General features: G+C 39.5%; 1 protein-coding gene across 9 annotated transcripts in view; it reads left to right on the top strand.

Annotated features, from left to right (window-relative positions):
• DLG2 (discs large MAGUK scaffold protein 2) overlaps positions 1–21,453 on the top strand; it is a 4,792,098-nt gene that overhangs the window by 2,226,073 nt on the left and 2,544,572 nt on the right. For all 9 annotated transcript variants that reach the window (XM_044071159.1, XM_044071154.1, XM_044071155.1 and 6 more), the window contains one exon: positions 21,301–21,354. In XM_044071159.1, coding sequence (XP_043927094.1) covers positions 21,301–21,354 — 54 coding nt within the window. The remainder of the gene's footprint in view (positions 1–21,300; positions 21,355–21,453) is intronic.

The raw sequence follows: 21,453 nt of genomic DNA, 5'->3' as shown, positions 1-21,453 counted from the left end.
TCGACCCCATGTAAGTGAAAGCTTACAACGTTGAAACTTCAGAACAGCAATTTTTTTCCAATGGAAAACAATCACTGTTCTGAAAAGAAAAAAACCAAACAGTAAAACATTACTTAATGTGGGGACTTCGCTTCGCTTGTGCCCCCCACAACCCCCCTACTTAAATATACCAACTCCAAGATCATACTACAATGCTGAAAAGGCAAAGAAGCGATAGCAGCCAAACAAATTCTTTACCAGGGAAAGAATTCGCTGAACAACAGCTTTGCTATTTTGCCTTTTCACACTTTACTGTTCGACAAAGACACATTCGACAACCTGCATCTGTGACAGCATAATAGGGAACCTCAACAATGATATTGGTCATAAATACAGATTATCTTAGGTAAAAGATATGTGTCTCTATGCTGGCAAATCTAAATTGTCTTTATTGTTCAAAGTCAAAACTGACTAACTATCATACTTTTGAATTTTTTTAAGGGCATGGCCATTAAAACAAAAAAAAACAAGAAACAGAGTTTACAAGCCATCTAACAATTGTTTGTGTTCTTATTGAATTTATTATTTATAACTACAGTACTTCTATTACTTTTAAAATGGTTTTATCAAACCAACTTTAAAAATTATAAATATTTTACAGACAGAGTATGCATGCTGACTGACAGTAGCTGTGATTGAGATCCCTTTGTAATAGCTTATAAGAAGACAAAGTTTTGACACCCCCTACAAGTTGACACCGGAGGCAGGTTTTCAATTCATCCCACTTTTCTTATGGCATTGCTGCCCAGTATGTCACATTCTGTTGCTGCATCTCTAGGATAACCAGAAGCAGTTCACTTTTATAGGGGATGGATTAACTTATTACATCCAAGTGATGCCTCCAGGTGCATCTGCAGTTAACTCCTACTGATGCCTCTAGGCATTAAATATTGCTTGTTTATGTTTGCATCAATAATTCCAAAACCATGCTATGTACAAGGTTTTAAAAAATTTCATCGTAAAGCTTAGACAATGGCAAACTCGACTGCATTAATATTTGAACTCTGTCTAGTGCAGGTAAATAGATATTAACTATATATATTAACTGTTGTTTTTACGATATTAATTTATGTAGATGTGATTTTCAATTTTTTTCTAAATATCTCAATAACCAACTCAGACAAAACTCCACAGCCTCATATGAAAGCTCTCAGCTAGATTAATAAAATGCTGCTGGCAGTTTGTGTGTAAATTGAGTGGTTACTGAGATATTCTAAGTTGTTTGCAAAATATTACAAATAAGCTACTGTGTTTACTGTGACTTATAAAATACAGTTTAAGACCTTGAAACTAAAGAATACTACCAATATAAAAATAGTCTGTGCTGAAAAGTTTGGCATTTATACTTCTTTTATAACCCCTATTGTTCCAGAGATATGAACGTTTGTTTGAAATGTGAGGACATAATTTCATTCTGTCAAAACGCTTAGGCTCCGCCCATTGGAAGTCACAGTACAAACTCGCTGAGCTCCATTGAAGTGAATGAGTTAAAGCAGGAAAGCCAACTGAACAAAATTCTGGTATTTTTTAGCATAGCAAGCAAAGTGAGAAGTGTGGATATTTTTGGAAGGAGTTTGTCTGCTATGATAGTACTGGAGTGCAACGGGAATGAATGGCAAGTAAAGAGTGGAGATCAAACCCAGGAAATGGAATTATCAGGACTTTATTTTATGAAAAAGGACATGGTTAACTCTGATAATTGTTGAGAGTAGAAGAGAAGAGGGAAGTTGCTAGCGTGGCGTGGAATAGGCAGATGCAGGACACAGGACACAGGAGTAACTATAGAAATATAAGATTCAAGAAATGATAAAGTGAGTGGGCCTCTGGAAAGAAAGATGCACAACTGCTGATGTGAAAATTATAAGGTCAAAACAGTTTAGGTGGACTATGAGAATTTGGAATGAAGAGGGATGAGACTGACTCTCAGTAGGGGTATAATATTTGTGCTGTGGAGTTTTTAAGAGAACTAAAATACTGGGGGTATTTTGTATATTGTTGGGGTCCTGAATCTTGGGAAATTCATAGATGAGACTTGTATAAGGTGGGCGGAAGAGAAAAAGTCATAACAGCAGCACTGGACATGAAGAAAGTAAAGTAGGAGGTCTTGAGATTTTTCCTTTGATTTTTATAAATTGTTGGGTGGCAGATTTCATTGATAGCCAGCGGTATTCCATGTGTTTATTGAAAATGAAATACTGGAATCTGTGAATGAGGTAATCATGACTGCCCTCCCTAAGGGGATGGAGTAGTCAGAAAGTCCTGTAAATTATTATGCAGTTTCACATATAATGCAAACATTTAGCTTTTTTACATGGGTGCTTACAGCTGACTAGAGAGGGTGTTACCTAACATGGAAGTGCTCAGATAAGTTTAGTAAGGGACAACATCATATAGATCAGTGGATGCTCTTGTTAAATGTTATGCTGTGGCTGAAATGTAAAGGAAGGATAAGGTGGAAATGATTTTTATAGGCATACTAAAAGCTTTTGATATGATCAGTTAGGATTTATGTTCGAATCAATCAATCAGGTGGTAGAGGAGTAGAGATTATTGGTGCTGTGTATAAGGACCCAATAGTGAGTGTGATGACTAATACAGAAATATCAAATGGCATTCATTTACTGAGGAGGGAGAAGGCAAAGGTCCCCCTATTCTTCAGCCTATGATTGTAAGTAAGGGAGAAGTTAGCACAGAGGACTAGGGCTTATTTAGACAGTTTGAGTTTAAAAACTAAAGGCTAATATGAGTTTATTTGTGGATGATTTAGATCCATCTGATATTGTGGGAAGTGCTGGAGATTTTAATTATTTTTGAAGAAGAGATAGGGTTAGGGTACCAACCAAAGAAATACATTCTGTTTATGATAGGTATGGGGGAAGTAGGGAGAGAAAATGGGTATGGTCTAGTTAGAGGAAGTGGTTAAATATTTTGAGGAGAAAAATCTATCCAGCTGTACATAAGGTGAAATAAAGGAACTGTGCTGATTTGTAGGGTAAGGTAGTTGCCATGTTGGATAAAATGGCCTGGAAAGGTCATTATTCTAGGGAATCAAGTTGCAGTGGTTGCAGTGTTGATAGCACCTTTGGTGTTATACTTGTTATAATGTGTAGGAATGTATCTACAAAACAAAAGCAATTCAGGCAGTGTGAAAGGTGCATGTTCATTGTCTCTGTATGACAAAAGGGGCCATTATAGGAAGGGTGTAGATGAGCAAGATACATGGAACATTGTTAGTCTTTCACCAGTATTGGATGATATGGCTGAGCTTCTCATTGGCCTCCCTGGCCATAAGCTTAATAAGAACCCATGAGCCTAAGTGGGGAGGGTGGAGGATGACAGATTTTAGAAGATATACTGTGGCAGCCAATATGGTCCAAAGATGGAGACCTTGGGAGGTAGGGACATTGATGAGTGGTCCTGGTGGACAGGCAGGAGTTAGGGAGTAAAAGTGTGTGTTTTTTTTTAAATGGGATTGGCAAGGAAAACAAGAATAACAGGAGGGTTTGAGGGCTTGTGGTATTTAGTTCTTTAAATAAATAAATATAAAGTCAGCAGTATTTTAAGGATGAAGTTTATAAAGCACACAGTCAATGGTTAGATGACTGAAATCTCAAGGTCTGCTGTGACAGTACTCCTGTCATGGTGGAAGTGGAGAATTGGTTAATTTCCAGGTGGTTTGATAAAATATGACTTGAAAGCAGAAGACTGGTTAATATATAGGGCAATCTGCTTATTCTGGACTTTATACTCCTCAGAAATTAAGCATAATACTGTCTGGGTGGCCGAAAGGGGGGCTATCATACTAAAGCTGAGTGGCTAAAGGCAAAAAAGGGAGACATTTGGAATTATTTATAGAGGTTTGTGGTTGTAGGAAGCAGAACTTTTAGGAGTTGTGAAGTGGATCAATGAAGTTGATATATGGGGAAGGATGTGCTTTGAGATGAAAATTAAACTGTAGCTAAGAAGATTATGAAGATGAGCTCCACATATAATCCTCCTTTTATGCTTATAAATTGATGGCAATGAACCTCTAAAAAATTAAGGACCAGGAGATATGGAGGAAGCAATATCTTGGATATATGAGAGGGTAAAGGCAGACAGTGCATATCTATCATGAGATTGTGAGTGTGTGATGAGATTATGGGATATTTTGAGGGAACAATGAGCTGAAGTCAATGTAAGCAGGTAGAAAATGTAGAATATTTTGCCCCTTTAAGGTGGATCTGAAAAAGGCAGTGGTGAGAAATGGAGGAAACTGTGGAAAAACAGCTCATAGCAGGTCTGTGTAAAAAGAGGTAGTACAAAAACTGGAGAGAAGAAGGTGCAATTAAAGAGGGAAGTCAAGATCTGAGGACATGAGTAAGATTTCTCACAGTATGTTCAGGGAAAAATTGAGAAATATTATAGAGATTAGATGGCATGTGTGGACAGACATTACTTTACAAAGGAAATGGCATAAGATGGGAAGTGGAAACAAGTGGTTAAGATATAATACAAATAGTTTAGTTTTCTAATTTCACATTGTTAATCTGTGAAAAGGTAATATGTTACAGAATGGAGCTTTGACCAAGGCCCACCATACATGACCTCGGTAATCTGTAGACTCTCTTTTGGCCAAATGTATTTTTAGGGCTGAATGGGTGTAAAGGCCTTTAACAGTTGAGGCCTCTATGTATTTTCATGTGTACGCTGATTTGTTGATATTTCATTTGAAGAGATCAAAGTATTATCTAAATCCCTTTATAATGAGGAGAATGAAGGTAGTAGGAAACAGAGAGCAGTTGTTAATATAGAAAAAACACAAGAATTTATGGCCTGAAGAGGATGGATATTAGTTAGTAATTAGAAAGTAAGGGAAATCCTGTAATAGGTTTGTGTTTTCCTTATAAAATGGAGACTATGGTGGAAGCAGGATGCTGTTAATATATTTCAACAGCTTATATTGTTTGGTCTGTGGGTAGGTTCATCTGGAGGGTATTTTGAGTATTAGCTTTTCACTTTTGAGTAAGCAGATAAGGGCACATTCACATTCAGTTTACTTTCCTATGCCAACGTTTTCATTTGATTTTGTTTTTATCTTGTTCCTGTCAATACAAATGTTGTAATGCTTGATACATAGCATAGGCCTCATGGGGAGTATGATAGCTTTCTGTATCTCTGTTATGTGTGATCGTTTTCACTCATTAGCTATCTTTTCCAAAGGCAAAGAAATTCTTATTGTATGACTGAACTATTATATCTGATACTGCCTGTATGTGTTGAACTGGTTAAAGAAATGTAAATGTGTTTGAGCTCCCTACAAAGGAATGATGGTTTTTGTTTACGTGTGAATAAATGGTACCAGCAATGGTTCTGGAACATTGTGATCACAGTACCTTGTATAAAATCAGTGAAAAGGACATAAAGTGGTTAACAATTGGTTTAATCTCAACTCTTGTAAGACTGCTGTCATAACCATAGTGTACTTGGAGTTTGTGTCCAGCATGTATAACCTCAGAGTCATGGTCAGTCTTTCTAATGTTAGACATCATCTGTTTTTTCGACACATGCCAAGGAATATCATCCATAAGTACCCTACTTCATCAAAGGACCTAGAATGGCTGTGCAGACTCTGATTATGTTTCACCAAGACTATTGAAATGTCGCTTATGAAGAACTCAATAATAATGCCTGGTTACAACAAGGGCAGACTTCAGCAGTGAGCCTCTATGCAGGGGCTCTGATGTTTAATCATATTCATCTGCACTCTGTACTCTGCATTGGTTACATGTTGAGTATAGAAGCAATGTTAAGATTCTTGTGATGGTAAAGGCTCTACATGATAAAGATCCCACCTTTTTAAAGGATTCTTTGGTACCTGCTGGCCATCATGTGTAGTCCACGCAGCAGTTTTGCAGTCCTTAGATTTCTGCTCGAGTCCTCTGAACTTAGGTCATATTCCCTAACCTTTGGAATGTGCTGCTGTGGCAGCTTCATTGTGCATTTCTGTATGCAGCCATATGGGATACATATGGGATACATCCGGAGTATTTCATCCAAGAGCTGTTTAGTTTCCTTTTTTAGTTGTTCTAAACCTGAAATATTTCCTATATGATATTTTCTGAGGTGTGTTATTATTGATTCTTGTTTTGATATTGTGGAGTTCCTGCTTTTATAGTGAATCAACTGAATGATGAACGCTACTTGATTTGTTAATATTTAATGGTTTGGTGTTGTTTAAGAACAACTTACTTATCACATATCTTGCAGTGCACTTTTGAAAGTAATACGTAATATAAGATCGTAACGCTTGCTTGTTTATCCAAAGTTGTAAAATACAGCTAGCTGTTTATCTGACTTCAGTAGAACTTATTTGTGTCTTACTGATGTTGAAATACATCAATAAATTTCTTCTTATCCTATAACTTTCAGAAAATTCATCAAATGAAATAGCATTCTTTATTTTGTTTTCTCCTCTGCAAAGAATTAAAATGAACTGTTAAGGGAAACAATTAATAACACTTCCAGAAGGAAGAGAATATTACATTATCATGTAGGATATGACATAAAAATTAATGTCTCCATCAACCTCTCTATCTGAGTTATCAGACATTTTTATTATAGTACAATATTTTACATTTTCAGCTTTTTTTTCTGGGTGAATGTTATCATTATTCAAGAGTAAATTTACTTTTTGTTACTTCATTGCAGTACTTGTCAAAATAAACTTTCAGCTTTACAACAATTCATTAATAAGAATAACCATACCTGAGTTTCCTCTTTAACTGGTTTCCATGACCAAAGAACTGCTTTATTTTTATACTTAAAATCCTTGCCTTGTCATTGTTAGCTGTTGGCAGATTAAGTACACTGTCCTGGTGCTGTACTGAAAAGTACAAGGATCTGGCATCATTAGCTTTATTTTATATATCTGTTTTATCTTATTAAGTCAAAAAACATGATGTCTCTTTGAGGAGATTTTTAAAAATTGTCAATAGAAATCCTAGTGTTTGTTTGTTCCATTACCTAAAATACAATAAATAAAATATACACAGTGGAATACAGGAATTCATTGGTTTGTGAAAACCAAGGTGACTTGAAAGCAAGGATCTTTAAATAAATTTGGGTTTAACCAATTCTGCAACACAGAGGAAAAAAGCACTGACTATAATCCAGAACCTTAATGAACAAATATGGGGGATGGGCATGGAGCAGCTGATGTCAGCTTGCCAACTCTGTGGAAGGGTGGTCTGTGATGTCTATAGCTTGCTTAATATCAAACAGTATTGCATTTGGAGACTGCATGCATAGAAATGTGTGTGTGTGTGTGTGTGTGTGTGTGTGTGTGTGTGTGTGTGTGTGTGTGTGTGTGCGTGTGTGTGTGTGTGTGTGTGTACATATGTGTGTCCAGCACTGCAGAACTGCTGGTTTAGGGATAAAAGACAAAGTTTGTTTCAGGGTCAACAACAACAAAAAAAAAATATTAGTATGGAGCAGGTCTTTTATTCACTCTCTAAGACCAAGAATACAGTTTGATGGGCCCCCAAAACATCCCAGGATGCCTCCTAAATAGCCTGAAATATGACTTATCAGGGCCACTGGTGTCAATATTCAACCATACCTTCATGCCATGTGAATGCAAGATTGCAATGGTTACACCTCAGCATAAGGGTGGACCATAAAACAGATCCCAGGAACTACAGACATATTAGTCTGACTAGTGTCATATGCAAAGTCATAGAAAGAATTATCATGGGAATAACTAACAATGACATAGAAAACCTTCAGACACTGGACCCAACCCAGTTTGCTTTCCTCAAAGGCAAGTTATGCTTATTGAACCTGTTGGACTTCTTCTAAATGGTAACCAAGGCAATGGAAAAATAAAAGTGGTGCATGCTGCCTACCTTGACCTACCTATGGAATTTGATGCAATATCTTACTGAGGTATTGTAAACAAACTCTTGGAAATTGGCATAAACCCCTATATAACTCACTAGATAGTCAGATGGCTCACAGACAGGCCCCAGGAAGTTAGGATTGTAGAGACCACCTCCACAAAGAGGCTGGTCACCAATGGAGTCCTCCAGAGTTCTGTGCTGTGTCTACCACTTCTTGACATCTATTTTTCAGAGGTCAAGGCCAATATTGACAGTCTCTATTAAGTTTGCAGATGATAGCAAGCTAGGAGCAATCATAGAAAACCACCAACATAAAAAACATCTTACAGGAAGGACTAACACAGACAAATGACTGGTGCCAAAGCCACGGTTTAAAACTCAATGCCAAGAAATGCAGAATAGTAGCCACCCAAAGAAACTGACTCATTGATAAAACACCCCTAAAAGTAGATGCAGTAAGCAGTCAGGGATTTGGGGACTCATGTAGTCAGTAACCTGGTTTTTGATCAACATGTATCTAAGGTTGTAAGAAAATCATTCTATGTCATCCAACATATAAGTAAGATCATGGCATTTAGGTCCAGGTAAGTCATCATGGCATTGTACTTAGCCACCATCAGACCCATCATTGAGTATAATGCCCCCTTCCATATTTAACTGATCAGACACATGCAGTAACTATAATATCTACAGAGGTTTCTCACAAAAAGAATAGGGGTGTAAACATAATGTCCTGTGCAGATTGCGTTTAAGCTCTATCTCTACACCCTGTTTCCTCAGATTGCAGAGAGACAATTTATGTCTGGCATACAAGGCATCCTTGGATTCCACTGTAATGGAATTTTTGTATGTCTGCAAAATGAACAACACCAGAACTACTAGAATTTAAATTTAGATTGTGATTTAAATAGGATATGTTGGAGGGACAAGTACATATCTCAGACAATCCCCATTTTCTGGAATAGGTTTTCCATCTGTATGAAGCAGAGCCCCTCCTTAACAATATTTAGGTGGAAACTGGGCCACTGGATAGAAAATCAGAAATTGACCCCTGGTCTGACACCTGCATCTCTTATTCATAGGTTCATAGGAAGTTACTAGACTAGCGACCCTAGACACTTTACAAGCCTAGCCACGTTAATCCCAAGTATCACCATTTGTTGTTTTTTGGGTAGTTGCAGAACAAATTTATGAACAGTGTGGGTCTGTGATCAACACTGGCTACCCCTGTCCATGAGGGACAAGGCTGCCACCCCAGGGGTGAAATCGCCCATCCAATTATCTAGGTTATGTTTGAATAGGGTCAGTGAGGAGCTCTGTCCTATGTGAATAGGGAGTCTAGTCCACAGAAGCTGCAAACTTGGGATACATATCTGCCTCAACAGTATGATCTGTTAATGTCACAAGCAAGGTTGAGGTCTGGACAGCGATTGACTCTTGAGACATTTGACTTGTGTATGTGCAGCATTTCCATTAGGGCAGGGTTAAAGATTGCCCTATAGGCCAGGCACAAGTCATAGTTTGGATTCCCTGTATTTTCTTAGTGAGAAACTTCTGAGGTGTCTCCAGCTGCTGGAGGTATCTGGTGAGATGCATGCAAAAGGGTGCATTATTCTGTATTAGTGGTTTGAAGAGTCGAGTACAGTGGAGTTATAACATTCCTTGACCTGGATGTTATGATGTTGCTTTATGAGGTGCACTACGTAGAAGACTTTCCTTACCACTGTGGAAACGTGGTGGTCAAAGTTCAGATTGCTATCAACCTGTGTTCCCAAGTCTTGCACCACTGGGTTGGAACTCAGAGGGGTGCTGTCAATATTGTAATCTGTAGGGAATTCCATTTTGCTAAAGAGAATAATAATGCATTTTTTGCATTTAGTTTTAGACCATGGCTTTGGCACCAGTCATTTGTTTGTGTTAGCCCTTCTTGTAATATGTTGACATCATTGGGGGACTCAATGATTGCTCCCAATTTGCAATCATCAGTGAACTTGGTGAGCCAAAGGGCATCTACTTTCACCTGGATTTCTGAGAAACAGATGCCAAACCATAAGGGGCCCAACACAGAACCCTGTGTTACTCCACTGGTGATGGGGCTACTGGTGGAGGTAGAGTTACCAATTTTTATAGAGTGTGTTCTGTTGGTGAGCCAGTTGGCTACCCATCTAGTAACATAAGAGTTAATCCCTATCTGGGAGAGTTTCTCAATGATGCCAGAGTGAGTAATTGTGTCAAAAGCCTTAACAAGGTTGAGATAGGCTGTGTGCACTGTTTTACCTTCATCCATGGCTTTGGTGACATCTCAAAGAAGTCTACCAGGTTTAATAAGCAAGATCTACCTTTAACAAAGCCAAACTGGGTTGGTTCCAGCATTTGGAGGTTGCCTATGTCCTTGTTGATAAGGTCCATGATAATACTCTCCATGGCCTTACAGATGAGGCTGGTTAGACTTACAGGTCTGTAGTTCTGAGAGGCAGTTGATGCCCCCCCCCCCCTTTGTGCAGGTGGGGTTACTGTTTCTGTTCTTCATTCTGCAGGCACATAGCCAGTTCTCAAGCTATGATTAAAGAGAATTCCAAGTGGGCCCGCTAGTTCTGGTTTTAGATTGTTTACTAAATAACCTGGGATATTATCCGATCCGGCTGAGAAAGTGTTTTTGGGCTTGATGAGTGCAGAGATTACCTGTTCTCTAGAGATACTAGACAGAAGAATGATATCAGGTATGCTTTGGGATATGATAGGTGGGGATGGGGGGGGGGTAACTTTGAGCTGAATCTGTCAGCTAGCAGTTTGGCGATATCTTCCAGTAGTATGAGTGATCCCACCTGCAACCAATTCGGCACATATTTAGGCATTCCATTTTAGACTTTGGATGTAGTTAAAGCATGCCTCATAATTATCCTTGGCTAGAGATGTAATTTTAGTTTAATAATTTGCTTTAGAAGACTTTACATGATTTCTGATTTTCCTGTTTAGGCTTAGGAGGGAACTCTTCCTGTGCAGAGTGATATCCCTCTTGGTTTTGGACAACAGTTTCTTCCTGTTCTTATGTAATCTGTTTATACCTGAAGTCCACAACTGTGGCTTGTTTTTACAGGAAGACCTTGTTTGATCCGGTCTGGTACAGAAGAGTTTATGCACTCACTTAAGTGTTTGTACAGGGCATTTACATACACTTTGCATAGTTATCATTGGTGTCTGCAATCGTGGGTGGTATGAAGCTTTTTATACCATCGCTTAGTATGCTGTAGTTAGCTTTGGTGAATTTTTTTATAATTTCTGTTCTTGTGAGGGTGTCAGTTCCAGAAGTTACTTCAAATGAGACTGATCTGTGGTCTGACTTAATCAAGGAGGGCATCATGCATGGGAAAGGACAGTGACCCCCCCCCATGTTAGTGGGTACTATGTCCAGAACATTAGAACCCCTAGTGGGGGTGCAGATTATCTGCTCCAGAGGAATTGTGTTAATAAAGTCTAAGAACCTCTGAATGAGTGTGTTTTTGCTCCTGTATGTCCTCCAGTCTATGGAAGGATAGTTGAAATCTCCCATGACTATGGTGTTGGGCTGTATGGTGAGGGATACCAGTAAATCAAGGTTGGCAATGTGCTTATCCTGGTTTATGGTGTGGGATCTATAGCTAGCAATTATGTGGTATGGTACTTTCCCAACTGTTAATTGGACATTGAGTAGTTCGAGAGAGTCATGCTGTCTGACCAGTCTCTGTGTATTTGATTTTAATTAAGATAGATACACCTCTACCTTTGGATCCCTCATGCTAATTTTGAGGTCTGAACATCTGGAAAGCATTATAGCCTTGCATGGCCGGGGTGTTCTCTGCAGCTTTGAACCATGCCTCAGTAACTGCACACACATCAGCATTCTCCATAGTGAGGAGTGTTCCAAAGGAGTGCAGTTTCATGCTTAAACTCCTTGCATTAAGCAACACATCCTTGAATTTGTCTCAATTATATTTTGTTCAGTTGGAAAATTTGTTGTTTTGACATTGCCTAGAAAAAGACACTATGGGGCAGGCAAGGGCCTTTACCAGTATCCAAAAGCTTAGGGGGGACAGGTGCAGACCATTTCTAGCAAAGCAGAGAGGTCTTTCTACCATATCCTCCCAGGCTGACAGATACTGGATCCACACAGGACTGACAACCGGAAGCTAAGCCAATTGTTGAAGTCAGTCATTTTTTGTTTGTACTGTGGCATCATCCTGGGTGAGGGTAGGATATTGCATAGCGCTAGGGACATATCTGTATGGGACACATAATCTGAGAGTCCCATCATGTCTCTCTTCATATAGTCCAGAGAGATACATCTCAAGTCATTAACTCCAGCATGGACTAAGACAGAGTCATCACAGTACTTGTTGAGTGATTTAAGTGCACGTATGATTTGTCGGATCCTGGCATTAAATCATGCCCTAATTAACATACATCCCTTAAAATAACCTCTTAGGCACAGTAGCTTATATATGCCCAAGTCGCATCGTATACTCACACCCACACATTATATGTATATATCTATATATCTTTAAATATGTATATATATATATATATATATATATATATATATATATATATATATATATATATATATATATATATCTATACATGCATATAATGACTGCAAGTCAAGGATGAGATTGCTAAGGCCTCACACGAAGCTTCTTCAAGACAATTCAATGTAAAGCTACTTTGTTCCGAGGAACAACAGTGGAGTAACTTGAAATAGCTTGGCAAGCCTTTCAAAATCCTGCTCCTTGAGTAGTTCACATTGTCTGATGCAGTACTAATGTGAGATCCTGCAGATAGTCTGTCAGAGAGCTGCATTAATAATGCTGAGTCCTTGCAATTAGTACTGCTGCCTGAAGAATTTCAGTGTTATGATGCAGGGGGATTTTGTCAAGCTTTTTGTGAGTGGGTGAGATTTGTACTTCTTATCCTTTGGAGAAGATGCCAAAGTGAGGTCCCATCTGCCTGAGTTGATGGTAGCTCAGATAGATGTAAAAGATTCCACGGCACTTATGGAAAGGAGTATGGGGAGTTCACCCTGGAAAACAGGCACTGGCCTAGTCAGACCCAGTCAAGAAAAAGATAAATAAAAAATAAAAACCAATCATAACAGAAGAATCAGGGAATTAGTTAATGGAGAATGATGTCAGTGGTAACTGTTGAATGATTTATGTAAAGTAAATATATTCATTAACTAATTAAAGAGAGAGAGGGTAAAATAAAAAAAGAGTTTGTCACTGTTACAATTTGTAAAGAGAACTAATCACAGTATTTTTATCAGAGCATCATTCCCTATATAACATCTTTTTCCTTCCTTCATTTTCTTTCCAGCTGCTTTGGCTTACAGATGAAACCTGCATAACAATAACATATCAGACATATAAGTCATCTGAACCAAACCTAAGTCTAATAGTACGAGTGCAGTTTGGAAGTGTTATACCATTCACATCAGTCGATAAATGTTTGATATAAGCCATGTATCTAGGATAAAAAAAACTGAACTCTTACACGTCATCTTCCTGTAAATATTTTCCTTAAATTTTTTCTGCTTTAATTTATTTTTATTTTCCTTTGTTAAAAGTTTCATAATACGTAGAGAAGTAGTCATCTCAAAGTAAAAATATTCTGCTAACAGTCTGTGAGATGTAAATGTTTGGTTTCACATAATGTTTCTGATATTTTTTACTACAGGACAAGTATTTTGGAGATTTTCTGTGAGTCTGCATCTGGGAAAAGGGATGCATCCGTCTGAAAATATATTTTAAGAGATCAGATGAAAAAGCATTCAAACACATTATTATTTAGTGGATGAGTGTGGAACAAATGAGTTTGTGTCAGTCCCCGTCAATAAAACACATGACACCAAAGGACATTTGACAACCTTTAATACTTTCAAACATAACTTTATTACATCATTTCAATGTTAATTGTAACACAAATAACCTTGTAACGACAACATGTAAAATCCTTATAACATACATCAAGGCAGCTTACCCTGCTCACCCTGCCCGAATGAGCAGAGTCCATACCTCCACAAACTTATTCTTATCAATCAAGCAGTGATCTATGACTCACTTTCATTTCCAACTCATTAAATCAATCATCCACCACCAGAGAGGGAACAGAAGAGGGACAAGCTTGCTCCTCTTCTCCACCCATTATCCACCTCCATAACCATACCAAACAAAATAAACAAAAGAAAAAACTGAGGGAAGGCGGGTAGCAAGTTCATGCCAAAATATGGTTTCCCTTCCCAGTTAGACTCCTATAACACACCTAAGTCCCACCCCACATCTACCTCACTTCCTTTAATGTCCCCTTAACAACTTAAGCCTTCCCTTCCCAAAAATTAGCCAAACCTATCTCTGTTCCATAATCTTACCCCCATCCCCAACAAGCTACCACTGTCCACCCCCATTTAACTCTCTCTAACCCTTACCAAAGATGTCCCTGGACAAATTGCTTTGTTCCCAAATTCCATTTATCATGGCATGTGTGCCTCTGAGGTACTGCGAAATGAAACTCAGATCAGCTCTACATAACCTGAGAACATGACAAATGTAAATGAGTCACTCTGACAGATGGACTCATTAGAACATCTTCCCAGTGATATGTGATTACTTACTCCTAATCCATTACACAATTGTTACAGCCTTTTGTTCTTCTGGTATTGAGTGTGATTTATCACCAGCTCTTTGTTTATTTCTAGCAGGCTTTCAACCCATGGCATTTCTAGACCCACTATATGGAGGACTGCATCATTCTTCATTTGCTTCCAGCACTACCCCCCACACACACACACACACACATACACACCTGACTGCCATCCTTACCTTTGCCGCTGTTGTCTTGTGTACAGTGGAAAGTTACTGACTGTTGTGTCTTTATTTCTAAGATAAGTATCCTGGTACTAGTGATGGTCAGCCCTCTGGGTTTCATTATAAGATTCAACTGTATTATTTTTGGCAGTAATGGCATGTTGCATCATTTATGCATCTGCAATGTATGGAACACCAGAAATACACTCCACATTATGGAAAAAGTCAACTTTGTTACTTATGTTTCCTATACACAAAGGGCAATCAGCAAGGTTCTGTTAAGCACCTCTCAGCACTTGTAAGCTCTAGTATCAGTAATACATAGTTTCATGTCAGAAGAATCTGTATATGAAGGAAGACTGTTATTTTTTGGGCGAAAACTAAATTTAGACTGACTTATGTGTAGTTATTTTTTGGATTCAGCTGACTTTATATTGATTTCATCATTTCTGTGGTCTTTTTTTTTGGTTTGTTTGTTGTTAAGATAAATTCCTTAAAATAGTCCACACAATTTTCCATATTTCATATATCTGCTTCAGTAAAGAAGCCCCCAAACTTAAGTTGGCCCCTGAAGCCAAATAATTATAAATCCTTCCTAGGTTATTCTACAAAACTAAAAAAACAGCATTCCACATTGCCCAAATCACATTTATAATAGGGCCTCTTATTCTGACCTAATTGGCATTGCCAATATCCTTGTAAACAAGTTTAGTGCCAACTTGACCTATGAGACTTCCATTCAAAGCCCCAAAAATGTTTAGTGTCTGTATATGTGTGGACGTCTTTGTGCATGTGGAATGTCTGTAATTTTGTTTGTGTGTGCATAAATGCCTAAATTTATATGTGCGAATGGGAGTTGTCAAGGTAAATATTGTGCCATGACAGGTCTGCTAGCACTAGTGTTAAACTAACGCATTTAACAGATATTCCAATGAGGTCATCTCTGAATTACATTTTCTCACTGTGGTGTAAACTGACGTGCCCATGATTGTATACCTATACAACACTGTATGTGGTACAAGACTGTTGCAGCGCCGCAAAATAATGCTAGCAATGCATGTTTGCCTTACTTTGTTCAATCTTTATCTCCCATTACCAAAGCAGGTCTGGGTGGCATCACCTCTGGTCATCATAATGATGTTGACATCACTCATCATCTGAGGTAATTCATATCAGGCATTTACCTGCATCAAAGGGCCATCATAGGGACCCATCAGGTGACCCCTGAAGTTCCTTTGGAGAAATAATGGAAAAATAAAGACCAATGTGGTGCCTGGATACACATTTGTGAATCCCATGTAATTCAACATAGTGTGCTACACACACAATCACACACACACACACACACATACACACACACACACACACACACACACACGCACACACACACACACACACACACACACACACACACACACACACACACACACACACACACACACACACACACACACACACACACACACACACACACGCACACGCACAAACACAAGACCTATACTTTGTGTTAAAATTGACATGTTTGCCTCATGACAAAATATATAGCTAGTGCATTGTGCACAAACAACAAGATACTAACAGCAGTATCTGACTCCATTAGTATAACTACCACGCTAACTGCCTGTGGTCAGTGTGATATAATATGTCCCATCATTCTGCACAACACTGCTTAGATCCATACAACTACTATGTAGAGGGATATGAATGAAGCTCTGGAAACTTTGACTATTACAGAGCCAAGGTGTCCTACATAATAAGCTGCCTCATCCACAATCATGCGGTGGCTGTCAGCGAGGCTGAAGCACATGCCTAATATTTGCAAATATGACCCCTCACATGTATATTGTACAGATCTGTGTGGATTACATGTAAAATGTAGAGTGGATTCTGAGTCAATGTGTACAGGCATGAGTGCAGAACCAAAGGGGGAGTTGATGCTGTGCACAGTAGGAACTGCTGCTATTAAACTGACTCATAAAGGTGGGTGTGAGGCCATGGTCATTTTATTTAAATTTGTTTACCACAACTGGACAACAAAACATAGCATGCATACCAACTGACTGATATGTTGTCCTCCTACACCTCCTACAGGTATTGTTGTTGCCACCTGAGGGAAGCAACATCCAGAAATGCTCCCTAGCCAGGAACATGAATCACTACCACAGGCCCTCTGCCCACATTGTATGCACTGTCTGGGCAAATGTCCTGCAGACAAGCATTACTAGGACCAGATTTGGAGGGAATGGTACAGGATGTGAATGTTATAAGTGGACATATCAGGAACCTAAAACAAATGTGTCACAGGGTTACAGATATGATACAGGTACTGGCCATTGTAACAAACAGGTTCATGAATGAGGGTGGACCACCAGCACAAACGTGGTTAACAGATGTTATGGACTATTTCGTGTCACTAGTGGCTTGGAAGTATATGAAGGCCTGGCACCAGATAACCATATTTCAGTACGGAAATATTCAGGTTATTAATACTATTTTATGTAGACTATAATGTATACCACTGTACAACTGAAGGAAGTGTTTAACCAAAGCCCACTTGCATGTCTATTCTTTTTGGCATCTCTGGACTCTACATACTGCATCCTGCATGCCACGTTTCATGTCCCAATGCATTGTATATCACTGTTTCCATATGTACCAATAGGCATGCCACGGGGAAGTATATAGAAAAATATTGTGTGGGTTGACAGTGGTATCATGATTATCTATTCATTTCCAGGTTCCACACCTTGAGATTTCAACACAAAACGGCAACTTCAAGCTGAAGACAACAGAGTCCCTATAGTTGAAAAAGATAGCAACCTGCAAGTGGATGGTCTGATGACACAGTAGTGCTATCTATAACAATAATATGGGAGGGGGTGTTACAGTGGCCTCTAAAGAGGTATTGGCCAAGCACATGTCCGCACCGCAATATGACAAGCATCCTATACATGAGAGTTCTGTACAAAACCTTACATATTCACTGCCTCTGAGATGGTCATATCCACCACAGGGGACAGACACAGGGGATGCTGAGTCAACATGTTTTCAGCGCTGCCTCTGATATGACTGTGGCACTTAGAATCAACTGACAGATGTGCAGGTCATTGATCCAGACCCAGACAAGTACTATGCACAGCAATGTGGAGATAGTGACTGTGCTCTATGGCTTGGGATAGGATATGCAGCAATTGCACAATGATCTGGAATACAGGAACAGGCAGAGAGCAGTGCTGTTGAGTTCCCTGATTGCAAATGTCCTCAAGTGCATCCTTTAGACATATTGGAAACAACATCTGATCTGCCTCCACGGGATGTGCAGTCCATGGGCAGGGAAGACACCAGAGACAAAGTAGCCAGATATAAACTATCCCATGTTAGACTACCCACACTTTTGGCAGGACAGCACTTGTGTCCTTTGTGGACAAACAACCTGCCTCCTCTGGTTGTGAGCATCATCCAGGCTATAACTGGTATTGCTACTTTGGCTGTTGACATGAGACACTTTGTCAGGGTCCATGCATCTGGTCCATAGTTCCACGATTCAGACCCAATTCTGAAACCCAGCACATAATGCATAGTGACAAATGTCACATTGTACTAGCTCATTCTGACTACTAGTGAATATGGTCCCTACAACATCTAGACCTCCTGGAATACATGACTATATTTTCACCTCTTGTGACCAAACCCCATCATGCAGTTTTGCTATCTGTCACTGTGTCCTTCCACCTGTGAAAGGGATGATGACTGTGCCCTGTGCATTCATGAACCTGTGTTGCTATGATGATGACAAATGCATAGCACAGCCATTCCATGCTGGTCTTGAGTATGATACAACTTGCATCATTTAATTCTGTGTTGTCTGTGCAATCACCCATCATTGCATGGACTTGGAATTCTATCTCTGTCACTGCTGTAACCAATTGCAGCTGCCTCTGCCTTAGCTGTGCTTCTATTGTTCCATGTTTTGCACCATCTCTATCTTGCCCATCTGGTAACATGTATTTCAGGTACTGTCATAAAGATTACCTGCTGCTAAATTGTTTGCATAATACCATGCTGTGGAGCATGGCACACACTGCAAATATCTTGTTGCATATAGCTTAACTGTATTGTAGTGCCTTACTGACTGTCTAAATATTGTAAACATCCCTGCAGTAATCTGAGCACCTGCTTCACCATGTTTTGTGTTTTTACATGGGCTATATTGTAGGACATTCCCTGCATAGTTTGAGGGTTGCTTATCAGTGTCATCAGCCAGAGCGTTAAAGGGTGCATATCTGACCTTGATTGCACCATGCAGCAGAAAAGTATATTTGTTTGGCACTCAGCATGCATGGTACATTGTGTGTATAGGCCTGTCTATTTAGCATGTGAGTATACCAACCGAGCACATGAACATGTGGGAAGTCCCCTCAGAGGAATCCTTAGTACAGCTCAGACATGTGCCAAATGTGTGCATTGTGTAAAGTGCCCAGGTGGTATATAGGAACATTATAAACAATAAATTATAAATAATGCCTGGCATCAAAGACTGCCTGGCAGTTCAGTGAATGAAAGTCCTTCTGGTTTATTAATCCCTAACCTTCTAGATCTGGTGGGGAGTTGGTAGCAACATGGGTACAATTTATTGCTCCCAGGACCTCAGGGAAATGTGCTACCTCAGTAAAGGCCATCTTTGTGTTGGCTCTCACCTCTTCTCTCCTCTCCTCTTCTCTTCTCTTCTCTTCTCTTCTCTTCTCTTCTCTTCTCTTCTCTCCTCTCCTCTCCTCTCTCCTCTCCTCTCCTCTCCTCTCCTCTCCTCTCCTCTCCTCTCCTCTCTCTCTCTCTCTCTCTTCTCTCTCTCTCTTCTCTTCTCTTCTCTTCTCTTCTCTCTCTTCTCTCTCTCCTCTCCTCTCTCCTCTCTTCTCTTCTCTCCTCTCCTCTCCTCTCCTCTCTTCTCTCTCTTCTCTTCTCTCTCTTCTCTTCTCTTCTCTTCTCTCTCTTCTCTCCTCTCCTCTCCTCTCTTCTCTCCTCTCCTCTCCCTCTCTCCTCCCCTCCTCTCCTCTCTCCTCTCCTCCTCCTCTCCTCCTCTCCTCCTCTCTCTCCTCTCCTCTCTCTCTCTCTCTTCTCTTCTCTTCTCTTCTCTTCTCTTCTCTTCTCTCTTCTCTCTCTTCTCTTCTCTTCTCTCTCTCTTTTCTCTCTCTCTCTCCCCTCCTCTCCTCTCCTCTCTCTCTCTCTTCTCTCCTCTCTCTCTTCTCTCTCTTCTCTTCTCTCTCTCTTCTCTTCTCTTCTCTTCTCTCCTCTCCTCTCCTCTCTTCTCTTCTCTCTTCCTCTCTTCTCCTCTCCTCTCCTCTCTTTCTCTCTCTCTTCTCTCTCTCTCTCTCCTCTCCTCTCCTTTCTCTCTCTCTCTCCTCTCCTCTCCTCTCTCTCTCTCCTCCTCTCCTCTCCTCTCTTCTCTTCTCTTCTCTTCTCTCCTCTCCTCTCCTCTCTTCTCTTCTCTTCTCTTCTCTTCTCTTCTCTTCTCTTCTCTTCTCTTCTGTCCTGGGAAACAAAATACACTCCTCCACATGCTGTAGCATGATGCTGAGGAGTTGGTACAAGATTTGTGACACTAAAACCTGTGATATCCCCAACCTACCCCTTTAGGTCACTGGAGTGTCCCTGTATCTAAGATGGTTGCTGCTACACATGCTTTAGTATCCACAGAAATAAACATAACATGCATACCCCTCCAGTTTGCCTGTGTATGACATAGTTTGACTAGGTCTCTTCTTGGAAGTAGTCCACAATCTGTGGATCAGTTAGTTAATGGCACATCAGGAGCTGTCAGCGTCTTCTCCAATGGTGCTGATGGCTGCTACATACAACACTGAAATCAGTGGTTCTGACAGCAACTCAAAATTCATGCTGCAATAAAATACATGTTGCAATCAGTGGTTCTAATAGCAACCCAAAAAACATGCTGCTATCAGTGGTTCTAACAGTAACAAAAAACATGATGCTTTGTTACTGCAGCTGCTATTTCCAGAATGAGTCCAATCATGCACACCACAAATTTCAGCTTTCAAAATAAGCAAGTGCTGTCATGAAACATTGTACTTTTTATGCATATGTACTTTTTTATATATTTTTATCAGTTTACCATTTTGAATTTCTTTATTTATGTATTCTGCATGACTCATTTGAATTGGTATTTCTTATTTACATATTATTATTCACTCATTACCATATACAGTTTGTTCTGTTTTGACAATTATGCAGCCATGCTGACTTATTCCAGAATCACCCTCATCCTGCCATGACCGCTATCCATGGCACAGTGTACCGCGCTAAACATCTATAAATCCTAATCTGAGTTACAGTTGGGGTTCATTTAGAAATATGCACTTTGCTTTTTAAATGGATCAAATCCATATCACTTCAAGATTAAAAAATACATGAGTCATGTTATTTACAATGAAAATCTCTGCATAGTGACTGCTAATTTATATTATGAGCTATTTTGATGTACCTCATGTGTCACTATTTGCTCACTAATAAGACTTTTCTATTTGTTTCAGGCCAGTCCAGCTCCGATTATTGTGAATACTGACACCTTGGACACTCTACCTTATGTAAGTTACCATTTATTTTGGAGTACATAATTTGTTCTATAGATAGAATGTACATATCTGTGCTACTGCAGTTCTTTTTCCTGTGTTTAGCTTATTCAT

This window comes from Protopterus annectens, chromosome 5.part0 (genome assembly GCF_019279795.1).
Source record: "Protopterus annectens isolate FY-2018-M chromosome 5.part0, PAN1.0, whole genome shotgun sequence".
NCBI lineage: Eukaryota > Metazoa > Chordata > Ceratodontiformes > Protopteridae > Protopterus > Protopterus annectens.
Note: the sequence above shows the minus strand (reverse complement) of the source record. Positions and strands in the feature narration are given on the sequence as shown.